This window comes from Bombina bombina, chromosome 2, assembly GCF_027579735.1.
Source record: "Bombina bombina isolate aBomBom1 chromosome 2, aBomBom1.pri, whole genome shotgun sequence".
NCBI classification, from domain to species: Eukaryota; Metazoa; Chordata; class Amphibia; order Anura; family Bombinatoridae; genus Bombina; species Bombina bombina.
The window spans coordinates 1,021,511,831-1,021,526,984 of record NC_069500.1 but is presented as its reverse complement, the minus strand read 5'-3'; the positions used below and the strand labels follow the sequence as shown (position 1 = coordinate 1,021,526,984).

Sequence of the window (15,154 nt, the reverse complement as noted above, 5' to 3'; positions counted from 1 at the left end):
AAAATGTTGTGCATTACCTTAAATGATTTTTTTTTCATTATAAAAGCTGTGGGGCGGAGATTGAGTGGGGTTGGGGCAGAGATTGGGCAGGATTGGGGCGGAGATTGGGCGGGGTTGGGGGCGGAGAGAAAGGGGGCCCCATTTTGTCATCCTGCCTTGGGCCCTGCAATGGATAGGGCCGGCCCTGGCTATCAGTAAGCAGAAAGGACTCCCATGTTCTTGACATCACCTCTTCTTGCTTTCCAGAATGATTTGTGCGTAACGCCCCAACCTCCTGCTGCTGCTTTAGGCTGCTCTGATTGGCATCAGCTTCACACACTGTGTAAGTAGGGTTTTCCTCTTCTGTGCTGCATGCTCCTGCCTGAAATATACCTGCCCTAACATTGCCAGTATATTTACAATTCCGGCAAAGTCTGGTAACACCAAAATACTGGCTTTGAGCTTATCTTATCGAGTTGAAAGTAAATGTGATCGCTTGAGCGCAATTGAAGTTAATGCACGTTGGGTTATCACAATCACAAGAGCTCTGGTTAACTGTTTCGCAAAACAATAAGTCTCACAAATCACATAAAAAATACCTTACAAAGTACAGTTACACTCATAATAACACCATGTAATAAAAGTTATGAAAATAAAATATTGCACAAGGTAGGGAGATCTTCAAGAGGGTAGTGTTAGTTTTTTTAAGGGGGGATTGTATTTTTCTTTACAGGTAAAAGAGCTGATTACTTTGGGGCAATGCCCCCCAAAAGGCCCTTTTAAGGGCTATTTGTAATTTAGTATAGGGTAGGGAATTTTTTTTATTTTGGGGGCTTTTTATTTTATTAGGGGGATTAGAGTAGGTGTAATTAGTTTAAAACTTTTGTAATTATTTTTTTATTTTCTGTAATTTAGTGTTTGTTGTTTTTCGTACTTTAATTTAATTGTATTTAGTTTAGGGAATTTATTTAATTATAGTGTAGTGTTAGGTGTAATTGTAACTTAGGTTAGGTTTTATTTTACAGGTACTTTTGTATTTATTTTAGCTAGGTAGTAATTAAATAGTTAATAACTATTTAATAACTATTGTACCTAGTTAAAATAAATACAAAGTTGCCTGTAAAATAAAAATAAACCCTAAGATAGCTACAATGTAACTATTAGTTTTATTATAGCTAGCTTAGGGTTTATTTTATAGGTAAGTATTTAGTTTTAAATAGGAATAATTTAGTTAATGATAGGAATTTTATTTAGTTTTAAGTAAATTATATTTAAGTTAGGGGGGTTAGACTTAGGGTTAGACTTAGGTTTAGGGGTTAATAAATTTAATATAGTAGCAGCAACGTTGGGGGCGGCAGATAAGGGGTTAATAAATGTAGATAGGCGTCGGCGATGTTAGGGGACGGCAGATTAGGGGTTAATAAAATGTAACTAGTGTTTGCGAGGCGGGAGTGCGGCAGTTTAGGGGTTAATATATTTATTAAAGTGGCGGCATGGTCCGGGCGGCAGATTAGGGGTTAAATAATTTATTAAAGTGATTGAGATGTGCAGGGGGGCCTCGGTTTAGGGGTTAATAGGTAGTTTATCGGTGTTAGTGTACTTTGTAGCACTTTAGTTAAGAGTTTTACGTTACGGCGTTAGCCCATAAAACGCTTAACTACTGACTTTTAAATGCGGTATTAGTCTTCACAGGAGAGGGTGTACCGCTCACTTTTTCCAAGACTCGTAATACCAGCGTTAGGCAAATCCCATTAAAAAGATAGGATACGCAATTGACGTAAGGGGATTTGCGGTAAGCTTGAGTCGCGGAATAAAAGTGAGCGGGACACCTGTACCTGCCAGACTCATAATACCAGCGGGCGTTAAAAAGCAGCGTTTGGACCTCTCAATGCTGCTTTTTAAGGCTAACGCAAGACTCATAATCTAGCCGTTAGTTAGCCAATCACAAGAGACAAATGTGTGCAGGCACCAATTAGCAGCAGCTCCCACTAGTGTATGATGTGTGCGTATTCATTTTTTTTACAAGGGATAATAAGAGAACGAAGTACATTTGAAAATAGAAGTGAATTTAAAAGGGCCTTAAAATGACACGCTCTATCTGAATCATGCAAGTTTAATTTTGACTTTCCTATCCCTTTAGCAAGTTAAAATTGTATGTTCTATATGAATTTTAAATTTACTGTCCCTTTAAGCATAAAAAACTCCCCACATAAATACATACACACACATAGACCTATGGCCCCTTTATAGTTCTTACTCTTTTCATATACCATACCCCTTTAATTTTGCCACAATACCTTTTTTTCATTATTAAACTTTTGTTTCCTTATTATTTAGTCTAAATAAAACTTTAAACCTTTACTGCATTTTCATGTGTCTTCTAATGTAAACTAGCAAGCAATAATGGTTTACTTCAGGTCTTAAAAAGTGCTAAATTTTACAGCAGCATTTTGGATTATGCTGGAGCAACACTTAAAGGGACAGTCAAGTCCAAAAAATCTTTCATGATTTTAATAGAGAATATAATTTTAAACAACTTTCAAATTTACTTTTATCACCAATTTTGCTTTGTTCTCTTGGTATTCTTAGTTGAAAGTTAAAACTAGGAGGTTCATATGCTAATTTCTTAGACCTTGTAGACTGCCTCTAATCTGAATGCATTTTGACCACTAGAGGGCATTCGTTCATGAGTTTCATATAGATAACATTGAACTCATGCACGTGAAGTTACCCAGGAGTGAGCACTGATTGGCTAAAACGGATGTCTGTCAAAAGAACTGAAATAAGGGGGCAGTTTGCAGAGGCTTAGATACAAGGTAATCACAGAGGTAAAAAGTATATTAATATAACTGCGTTAGTTATGCAAAACTGGGGAATGAGTAATAAAGGGATTATCTTTTTAAACAACAAAAATTCAGGTGTTGACTGTCGATTTAACTCACCACTTGTAATATGAGTGCAATGAGCGAGCTGATAGCGCCCCTTGAACTATCTAATAAAAGTATAGGGCACGCTAAAAAGTTTTGATAGCGTTAAGATGCTTTTACTAACATTTTTAACCATCTACTTGTAATGCTAGATTGTGCATTATTCTTAGCTTGAGACAAGAGTGCAACATAACACAGCCTGCACCATTGATTGTGCTCCACTTGTAATCTAGCCTATAATGGAGGAGATGCTATGGGCTCCATTTATCATTGTAATTCTCCTACATTTGCGCCTATAAATACGCTGTCGTAATTTTTCTCCAATTTATCAATGCAAAATACGCCTAAAATTAAGCAAATACGATCGCAAAATTCTCCCACTCTTCTCTCTTGCCAAGGCGCACATGTGCACCAAATAAAGCTTAAAAATGCGCTTTTTCTGTCATATTTTTAGAAATACGCCTTACTAATTGACGAAATTCAGATTTATCTGGGTTTTTTTGCACCTTAGGAGAACCTAAAATTCTCCTACAAATACGACCACGAAAGTTCTTCATAACCACTGTGGAGAACATTGAATTCACTCCACTTTTTTCGCGAGAGAAGATGGAATATTTCTTAATTTTCTATCTTATCAGTCTAAAGCTAACAATATTACATCAATGTAAAACGTTTTACCAGTGACATTTTTAAATATCTATATGAGTCAAAATTCTGCAGGGGGTGTGGAAGGAGATAAAGGTGTTATAATACAAACACCAGTTTTAAACAATTATTATTGTAGTATGTGTAAAAAAAATATAAAACTTTCTTACACAATAAAAAAAAATGCATTTATTGATTAGATTACATGTATTAGGTTACATGTTTTTTAATAATTTTAAAAACAAATAATTTTTATTTTTATTTTATTACATTAAAATTACAATAGTTTTGTATTTAAATATTGTAATACACGGTCAAGGGTAGTTTAAACAATTGTATTTAAATAAAAAAATAAAGTAAGACAATTTTATATACAAAAAACAAGTGAATTTGGGAGCATTTCTAATGATAAATAAGGCGCATATGTAATACTAATGGAGAGATTTATCATTAATCCGCCGCATCTCGACTTTGGAAACTGGCGTTAAAATATTACCGGTTTAACGATAAATATTGGCGCACGTGTCCCTCTCCAAAGGCGAGCTGCGCAGAACTTACAGGAGAACTGAAAGTCGTATTTCAAAAAATAATGATAAATGGAGCCCTAGATGTGAGTCAGTCTGGGTAGGTATAACGCAAGTACATCAAAGCTTCATACTGCCAGGCAAATATTTGCACTTGTGCTGGCTAAACAATGACATATATCTAGGTACACATATCTTCAGTCTCAATTTTTTTTAATTAAATATAATTGTATGGCCTGTTTTAAAAGATACTTTAAAAAACAAAAGTTTTAATATATAACCCAGGTTTCATGAGATTACCCTGAACAGATCAATGTAGCTCACATGCATCTGATTTCTGCATATTGTAAAGGTAATTTAGTTTAGCAAGTCTATTCTAGCCTCATAGTAATAATAATAATAGGTGTCTCCTTTCCTCCAGCTACACAGAGGTTAAGCTACTACATGATAAAGCAGGGCCTGTTTTGTGATATGTGAATAAATCCATCTTTAGCACTCAAATAGTTAAACTAGTAGACAGGCAGCTTTGCATGACCGAGAGAGGAGGAAACATCAGTATTCAGAAGTGAAGTGGATAAAGGCAGCAGGGATCCTGGGTGTGTCTGGTCACAGAGGGAGGGATTCACTGACTTTACACTCACTGGGTGGATAGATTTCTCCATTGCTTTCTGCAGCCTGAGGTGACCAGCAGCATCTCCTGTTACTACATTAATAGTTGCTTTTGAAGGCAACGTAAGTATTCTCTGGCTGTGCTCTAGACATTTATACACAGATGCGTTTCCTGGCTGTTGTTAAAAAGAGTCAGGCCTCTAGTTTAGTATTGCAAAACATTGCATATAATTCTAGTGTGCATGATAACTTTTAAAAACCGTGTGATGTGGCAGTGAAATAGTTCCAAATACATTTAGCCCATAGCCTACTCACTGTTAATGCAATTTTAATTATTTAAACTTTATAAAGTAGCTGTTTCTGTGAGTCATAAAGCTTTACAAAAACATTTGATATACCTGATGTTCAATGTATCATAAACAATTGTAGTAATAGCAAACTTTTGCCTGAGTGTCTGCTCATGGACTGATTCATCTTGTCTGTTGTATGCTTATAAGACTGAAAGTAATGAGCTCTTGTATCGTTTATTAGCAAGTAATGTAATTGCAGGTCTGCCAGAAGTCTGTCTCAAATGCACAGCTCATATTACCTTGTCTGAAACTGCCTAAAAGTTTAACGAGCTATATTTAAATGATATATATATATCTAAGAAGCAGTCCCTTTTTTCACCCGAATAAAGAATTGCTTTGCATAAACAAACTGTTGTAATGCTGATACATTTTATTTACTGCCACAGTTGTAGAGTTTTCTGTTTAGAATGTCACCTACAGTCCTGTAATATGTATTGTGTGTGTGTGTGTATGTATATGTGTGTGTGTATATATATATACCGGTGTGTGTGTGTGTGTGTGTGTATATGTGTATATATATATATATATATATATATATATATATATATATATATATATATATATATATATATATATATATATATATATATATATATATATTTATTTATTTATTTTTTTGTCTGTACACAATAGAAACCGGTCTTTCCCTAGATTAAACAATCTAAAGTGACTTGAATTTCTTCTAATATAGTCTCACACAATAATTCAGCTTTTCTTATTTATTGTTGAATTCCTCAGGTGATTTAATCAAAGTCAACATGGCTTACAAAGGAAAGGTGAGTAAAAAATGTATTTATGGGTAATTCATACTCTGTCAGTTATTGGTTGGCTTATTAATAGAAGGGGACTTTTTATCCTAGAATTACTGACGAAAATCATTCATTTTTAATATATCTGTCTCTTCCTGTAAATTGTTCCATTCATAGATTATATACTAAATTTGTTTCTCATATTTGATTACTGAAACCAGACTGATGTTTTGTTCAAGTCAGCAAAATTCACAATTTAATGTACTCTTCATTTTCTTTCCTCTGTCCAGACGTTTTTCTTTTCCTCATTTCTGTAATGAACCCACCCAAAGTCAAACTGAGGCTGAGCTTAATAGAGCACAGTAGCTGGTCATGTGAGGATAGCACACGGCCTGCATTTTTTTTTTTTTTTAAAAAGATTCCATTTATTTTACCAGTTTGATCAGTTTAAAAGAAAACAAAACAAACAAAAAAAACCTTCAATGTCAGACTGGTTTCCTAACTTTTCTTTGCGACTGGGAATGGGCAGTGTGGAAGATTTTATTTATTTATTTATTTATTTATTTATTACAAAGTGTAATAATGAGGGCCAACTGGGAAAATGAGGGTATACACATACACATATACACACCACACATACACACCACACATATACACACCACACATATACACCACACATACACATATACACACCACACATACACATATACACACCACACATATACACCACACATACACATATACACACCACACATACACATATACACACCACACATACACATATACACACCACACATACACATATACACACCACACATACACATATACACACCACACATACACATATACACACACCACACATACACATATACACACCACACATACACATATACACACCACATATACACACCACATATACCCACCACACATACACATATACCCACCACACATACACATATACCCACCACACATACACATATACACACCACACATACACATATACACACCACACATACACATATACACACCACACATACACATATACACACCACACATACACACCACATATACACACCACACATACACACCACACATACACACCACACATACACACCACACATACACACCACACATACACACCACACATACACACCACACATACACACCACACATACACACCACACATACACACCACACATACACACCACACATACACACACATATACCCACCACACATACACACACATATACCCACCACACATACACACACATATACCCACCACACATACACATATACACATACACATATACACATACACATATACACACCACACATATACACACCACACATATACACACCACACATATACACACCACACACCACATATATACACACCACACATATATACACACACGGTTTCTATGGGAACACAGTTGTTGAGGGGGCGGAGGGAAGTATCTTGATTGGCAGCATATTAAATATAAGATATTAAAAATGCGGTTTACTTTGGAATTATATTATTTAGTGATTAGCATACTACAGTAGTTATATAGTTTGCAATCACTTAATTCTACAAAAAGGCAAAGATGTGAAAAGACAATCTGTAAAACTATATTTAATTAAATAATTCATAGTGAGAAAGCAGTAACTGCACTAGTATGAAGAAAGTGTCATGAATAATTATTACCCACCTAGGGGTTGTCCCACGCTCCCTAAAGAGTCCATGGCTAAAACAAACCTAGAATACAGAATTTGATTTTTTGCCTCTCTAGGCACTGTGGAATAAACACAATTTTTACACAAACTGAGAATTGTTTAATGTAACTTTTTGATTGTGCTCCATAGAGAGTCCAAATGATCTAACCTACTAGTTTGTCTTCAAAATGTTTGCGGAAATACCGTATGGGAAAACATCACCATATGAAATGCAAAAAAAACACCCAAACACCATTTTTACTTAGTTTTTTTTTTTATAGCCTACAAAAAAGGGATGTTTAAACAGTGTGAGATTATGATCTGAAATGTTTAATTATGTGAGGGGAAAAAAAATTGCAATATACTTTCATTATTTGTCTCCTTTTCCTGTTATTTAAATGGGCACTCAAGCCAAAATAAGCTTTCATGATTCAGATAGGTCATGCAGTTTTAAGACTTTCCAATTTACTACCATTATGAAAAATGTTAATTATGCAATTCTACTGTATTTAGTGGTCCTTTAACATTGAAAATTGCTGTTTTTCTAAATTCCACCGAGTCTCTATAAAGTAATAAGTGCCTCAGTGTTTGAACTTAAGTTTTCCCCTTATCTATCTTTTTTGTGGATGTCAATTGGGGACAGATAAAAAACAAAAAAACACACAAAAAAAGCAGGCAATAACAGACTGTCCAAACAAGGCTGTGTGGGAAGAAGGCGGCCTCTTGCTGCGTTTGGTTCTTTTCGGAACCGGATTTATTCTTGTGAAAGTGTAACACACTAAGATCTGTGCAACTCAAGATCTTAGTGTATTACACTTTTACAAGGAGAAATCTGATTTTTTTTTTTTTTTTTTTTTTTTTTTTAAAAAGAGCAGAATGCTGCAAGTGGCCACCTCCTTCTGCATTCGGATACGATATATAATAGGATTATTTAAAAAGGTTTTCACACAGCCTTGTTTGCAAAAACAGAGACACATAGAAAACTAGTTTAAACATGGCAGCGCCCATTACTGTGTTAACTAAAGTACTTTATTCTTAATCTTTGCTTTGAATACATCATTATGCCTAGCATATATTTACTGTTTAACATTCCTTAATAAATAGGACAGAATAATTTGTTCATAATATTTTAAATACCCATTTTGTGGTCCTACATTTTATAATCGGTTCACCTTCTCAAAATGCCAAAAATGTTATTTATATTTTATAACAATTATTAATGAAAAATTAGAAAATACATTAATGCGCTTCACTGCCAGACTCCTCTTCTGCTTAGATTGGCCACCACCTCCAGATGCTTGGTTCGTTTGCCCCAAAAAACATCCCTGGCAGCTGAACAAACACAAGGCCACTGATTTAAAAATTAAGATTTCTGCTTTCAAATAAGTGGTCTCAAGTTAGTCTATTTGAGGAAGATAAAGTGATACCCACCCTATGATGTTGTTCCATATGCCTATGGTTCTGTCATTTTCACAATGTGCACTAATTTGCAAATTTATATCATTTTAAAGTAACTTTATAGGGATATGAAACCCCAAAAAGTTTCTTTCATGCTTTAGGTAGATCATTCAATTATAAACAACTTTCCAGTTTACTTCTGTTATCCAATTTGCTTCATTCTCTTGGTATAATTTGTTAATAAAGGGGCAGCAATGCACTACTGGTTTCTTCTAACTGAACACATGGGGAGCCAATGACAATCAATGTGTTTGTGTATGTATATGTATGTGTGTGTGTGTGTATATGTATGTGTGTGTGTATATATATATATATATATATATATATATATATATATATATATATATATATATATATATATATATATCTATCAAAGCTTAGTAACACAAGAACATGGCTGCAGTAATTTAGAAGTCTTACACATTTTATTAAGCAGTCTTACACAATATACATGTTCAAGCAGAAATCGACTGTAAATGCACAGAACCTTACATCAGAGTGACTTCCTAAGCCACAGCACAAACAGCCAGCCTGACCACTGAAGTAGGGAAATGTACTCAGAGGTAGACGCTGCTGCCCTCACTTTATAGAGGAGTAACTCAGACTAACAAAAAGATTGTTTAGAGTTTTTACCAAATAAAAAACTTTCTGATCTAAAAAGACAGAATGAGACCCCAGCAACTGATAAGCATTCCCCTTAAACGCTGGCACCGTTTGATGTGTATTAGTCTTTCCTCCCAATCACTGGACACAGACAGCTGCTTGGGACTAATTGTTCATGAACTACAAAATGAACACAATCTACAATGTGAAGAAACAAGCATTGATGTTCTACATTTATCATGAGCTACCTCTGGAGAAAGTAAAGGCCCTTATAGTACTATCTGACACACTGTTCATCAGAGCACCAAGGCTGAAGTGTGTGGGCAGTCACCACTCTTCTCTGCCTCCTGTCTTATAGAGTACTATGTGCTCTGTAACTAGTACATATTTTTTTTTTTGTACACCAGTATGCTAACTTTCTATGTCTGCTTCCTGCAGGTATAAATGGAGGGTAAAGTCAGCATCATGACAGATGTGCGCACATTAAAAAGCTGTTTGCGCTAGCTCTAAAACTGCTGTGCATGTGCACAGCTCAGAGGGAACAGTGCTTCTTAGGCATCCCTATCTCAGCTTCGTTTTATCAAGGGCCCAGTGCTCAGAAGGGCTAATTCATTTTACTGTCTAGGGGAGAACGGAGACAAAATGTGAGGGCATGGGATGTTGGTTGATAATATGGGTCAAGGAGGAAGAGCAGTTGGGTCTTATTGGTGTAATAGGTGACAGATTTTAAGGGATTCATTGATGAGCTTCTCTGAGAAAAGTGGCTTTATATAAGTGATTGAATATTGAAGCTTGAGACTAACAGAGCGTGAAACACGAAGCACCACAGCTGGTGTAGCATGTGTGTTCCCCCCCCCCCCCTTCATTGCCTTAGGAAACTTAACTATTAAAGGAAACCTCTGAAAGTTCAAAGCAAATATGTTTCTAAAACTATAGGTTACAGTTTCCTACAGTGTACCATGATAATTGTGTGGATTTTTTTTTTAAATTTAAATCAGATTTCTCCAACATAGGTGTGTCCGGTCCACGGCGTCATCCTTACTTGTGGGATATTCTCTTCCCCAACAGGAAATGGCAAAGAGCCCAGCAAAGCTGGTCACATGATCCCTCCTAGGCTCCGCCTACCCCAGTCATTCTCTTTGCCGTTGCACAGGCAACATCTCCACGGAGATGGTTAAGAGTTTTTTGGTGTTTAAATGTAGTTTTTATTCTTCAATCAAGAGTTTGTTATTTTAAAATAGTGCTGGTATGTACTATTTACTCTGAAACAGAAAAGAGATGAAGATTTCTGTTTGTAAGAGGAAGATGATTTTAGCAACCGTTACTAAAATCGATGGCTGTTTCCACACAGGACTGTTGAGATGAAGTAACTTCAGTTGGGGGAAACAGTGGGCAGACTTTGCTGCTTGAGGTATGACACATTTCTAACAAGACTTGGTAATGCTGGAAGCTGTCATTTTCCCTATGGGAACCGGTAAGCCATTTTCTTAGTTTAGTATAAGAATAAAGGGCTTCACAAGGGCTTTAAAGACTGGTAGACATTTTTCTGGGCTAAAACGATTACTTTATAAGTATATTTAGTGGATTATAACTATAAATAGTTCTTATAATCTTGGGGATTGTATTAAAAAAACGGCAGGCACTGTATTGGACACCTTTTTTCACTGGGGGCCTTTTCTAGTCATAGGCAGAGCCTCATTTTCGCGCCACTAATGCGCAGTTGTTTTTGGAAAGCAAGGCATGCAGATGCATGTGTGAGGAGCTAAGAACCACTGAAAAAGCTTATTGAAGGCGTCATTTGGTATCGTATTCCCCTCTGGGCTTGGTTGGGTCTCAGCAAAGCAGATACCAGGGACTGTATAGGGGTTAAATGTAAAAACGGCTCCGGTTCCGTTATTTTAAGAGTTAAAGCTTTCAAATTTGGTGTGCAATACTTTTAAGGCTTTAAGACACTGTGGTGAAATTTTGTTGAATTTTGAACATTTCCTTCATACTTTTTCACATATTCAGTAATAAAGTGTGTACAGTTTAAAATTTAAAGTGACAGTAACGGTTTTATTTTAAAACGTTTTTTTGTGCTTTATCAAGTTTATGCCTGTTAACATGTCTGAACCATCAGATAGACGATGTTCTGTATGTTTGAAAGCCAAGGTTCCTCCCCATTTAAATATATGTGATGAATGTGACATAGTGTCCAAACAAAGTAGGGACAATGATGCCACTGATAATGATGTTGCCCAAGATGATTCCTCAAGTGAGGGGAGTAAGCATGGTACTGCATCATCCCCTTCTGTGTCTACACCAGTCTTGCCCACACAAGAGGTCCCTAGTACATCTAGTGCGCCAATACTTCTTACTATGCAACAATTAACGGCTGTAATGGATAATTCTATTAAAAACATTTTGTCCAAAATGCCCACTTATCAGAGAAAGCGCGATTGCTCTGTTTTAGATACTGAAGAGCATGAGGACGCTGATGATAATGGTTCTGACATACCCTCACACCAATCTGAAGGGGCCAGGAGGGAGGTTTTGTCTGAGGGAGAAATTTCAGATTCAGGAATAATTTCCCAACAAGCTGAACCTGATGTTATTACATTTAAATTTAAATTAGAACATCTCCGCGCTCTGCTTAAGGAGGTGTTATCTACTCTGGATGATTGTGACAATTTGGTAATTCCAGAGAAATTATGTAAGATGGACAAGTTCCTAGAGGTCCCGGTGCCCCCGATGCTTTTCCTATACCCAAGCGGGTGGCGGACATTGTAAATAAGGAATGGGAAAGGCCCGGCATACCTTTTGTTCCTCCCCCTATATTTAAGAAATTATTTCCTATGGTCGACCCCAGAAAGGACTTATGGCAGACAGTCCCCAAGGTCGAGGGGGCGGTTTCTACTCTAAACAAACGCACTACTATCCCTATAGAAGATAGTTGTGCTTTCAAAGATCCTATGGATAAAAAATTAGAGGGTTTGCTTAAAAAGATGTTTGTTCAGCAAGGTTACCTTCTACAACCAATTTCATGCATTGTTCCTGTCACTACAGCAGCGTGTTTCTGGTTCGAAGAACTAGAAAAGTCGCTCAATAAAGAATCTTCGTATGAGGAGGTTATGGACAGAGTTCAAGCACTTAAATTGGCTAACTCTTTTATCTTAGACGCCACTTTGCAATTAGCTAGATTAGCGGCGAAAAATTCAGGTTTTGCTATTGTGGCGCGCAGAGCGCTTTGGCTAAAGTCTTGGTCAGCGGATGTGTCCTCCAAGAACAAATTGCTTAACATCCCTTTCAAGGGTAAAACGCTGTTTGGCCCTGACTTGAAAGAGATTATTTCAGACATCACTGGGGGAAAGGGCCACGCCCTTCCTCAGGATAGGTCTTTTAAGGCTAAAAATAAGCCAAATTTTCGTCCCTTTCGCAGAAACGGACCAGCCTCAAATTCTACACCCTCTAAGCAAGAGGGTAATAGTTCTCAAACCAAACCAGTCTGGAGACCGATGCAAGGCTGGAACAAGGGTAAGCAGGCCAAGAAACCTGCCACTGCTACTAAAACAGCATGAAGTGTTGGCCCCCGATCCGGGACCGGATCTGGTGGGGGGCAGACTCTCTCTCTTTGCTCAGGCTTGGGCAAGAGATGTTCAGGATCCTTGGGCGCTAGAAATAGTTTCTCAAGGTTATCTCCTGGAATTCAAGGAACTACCCCCAAGGGGAAGGTTCCACAGGTCTCATTTGTCTTCAAACCAAATAAAAAGACAGGCATTCTTACATTGTGTAGAAGACCTGTTAAGAATGGGAGTGATTCATCCTGTTCCATTAGGAGAACAAGGGATGGGGTTTTACTCCAATCTGTTCATAGTTCCCAAAAAAGAGGGAACATTCAGACCAATTTTAGATCTCAAGATTCTAAACAAATTTCTCAGGGTTCCATCGTTCAAAATGGAAACCATTCGAACAATTCTTCCTACCATCCAGGAAGGTCAATTCATGACCACGGTGGATTTAAAGGATGCGTATCTACATATTCCTATCCACAAGGAACATCATCGGTTCCTAAGGTTCGCCTTTCTGGACAAGCATTACCAGTTTGTGGCACTTCCATTCGGATTAGCCACTGCTCCAAGGATTTTCACAAAGGTACTAGGGTCCCTTCTAGCGGTGCTAAGACCAAGGGGCATTGCAGTAGTACCTTACTTGGACGACATACTGATTCAAGCGTCGTCTCTGTCAAAAGCAAAGGCTCATACGGACATTGTCCTAGCCTTTCTCAGATCTCACGGGTGGAAAGTGAACGTAGAAAAAAGTTCTCTATCCCCGTCAACAAGAGTTCCCTTCTTGGGAACAATAATAGATTCCTTAGAAATGAAGATTTTTCTGACAGAGGCCAGAAAATCAAAACTTCTAAGCTCTTGTCAAGTACTTCATTCTGTTCTTCTTCCTTCCATAGCGCAGTGCATGGAAGTAATAGGTTTGATGGTTGCAGCAATGGACATAGTTCCTTTTGCGCGAATTCATCTAAGACCATTACAACTGTGCATGCTCAGACAGTGGAATGGGGATTATACAGACTTGCCTCCGACGATCCAAGTAGATCAGAGAACCAGAGATTCACTCCGTTGGTGGCTGACCCTGGACAACCTGTCACAGGGAATGAGCTTCCGCAGACCAGAGTGGGTCATTGTCACGACCGACGCCAGTCTGGTGGGCTGGGGCGCGGTCTGGGAACCCCTGAAAGCTCAGGGTCTATGGTCTTGAGAAGAATCTCTTCTCCCGATAAACATTCTGGAACTGAGAGCGATATTCAATGCTCTCAAAGCTTGGCCTCAACTAGCAAAGGCCAAATTCATAAGGTTTCAATCAGACAACATGACGACTGTTGCATATATCAACCATCAGGGGGGAACAAGGAGTTCCCTGGCGATGGAAGAAGTGACCAAAATAATTCAATGGGCGGAGAATCACTCCTGCCACTTGTCTGCAATCCACATCCCAGGAGTGGAAAATTGGGAAGCGGATTTTCTGAGTCGTCAGACTTTCCATCCGGGGGAGTGGGAACTCCATCCGGAAATCTTTGCCCAAATAACTCAATTATGGGGCATTCCAGACATGGATCTGATGGCGTCTCGTCAGAACTTCAAGGTTCCTTGCTACGGGTCCAGATCCAGGGATCCCAAGGCGACTCTAGTAGATGCACTAGTAGCACCTTGGACCTTCAACCTAGCTTATGTATTCCCACCGTTTCCTCTCATTCCCAGGCTGGTAGCCAGGATCAATCAGGAGAGGGCTTCGGTGATCTTGATAGCTCCTGCGTGGCCACGCAGAACTTGGTATGCAGACCTGGTGAATATGTCATCGGCTCCACCATGGAAGCTACCTTTGAGACAGGACCTTCTTGTTCAAGGTCCATTCGAACATCCGAATCTGGCTTCACTCCAACTGACTGCTTGGAGATTGAACGCTTGATTTTATCAAAGCGTGGGTTTTCAGATTCTGTCATTGATACTCTTATTCAGGCTAGAAAGCCTGTAACTAGGAAGATTTACCATAAAATATGGAAAAAATATATCTGTTGGTGTGAATCTAAAGGATTCCCATGGAACAAGATAAAAATTCCTAAGAT

General features: G+C 37.8%; 1 protein-coding gene across 5 annotated transcripts in view; it reads left to right on the top strand.

Annotated features, from left to right (window-relative positions):
* ANXA5 (annexin A5) overlaps nucleotides 1-15,154 on the top strand; it is a 194,263-nt gene that overhangs the window by 36,866 nt on the left and 142,243 nt on the right. For 3 of the 5 annotated variants that reach the window (XM_053703610.1, XM_053703604.1, XM_053703606.1), the window contains exons 2-3: nucleotides 247-322; nucleotides 5,773-5,810. In XM_053703610.1, the coding sequence (XP_053559585.1) occupies nucleotides 5,793-5,810 (18 nt within the window). In that variant the 5' untranslated portion in view covers nucleotides 247-322; nucleotides 5,773-5,792. Of the gene's footprint in view, nucleotides 1-246; nucleotides 323-4,708; nucleotides 4,808-5,772; nucleotides 5,811-15,154 lie in introns of those variants that run through there. The other 2 variants (XM_053703608.1, XM_053703609.1) reach the window with 2 other exon arrangements.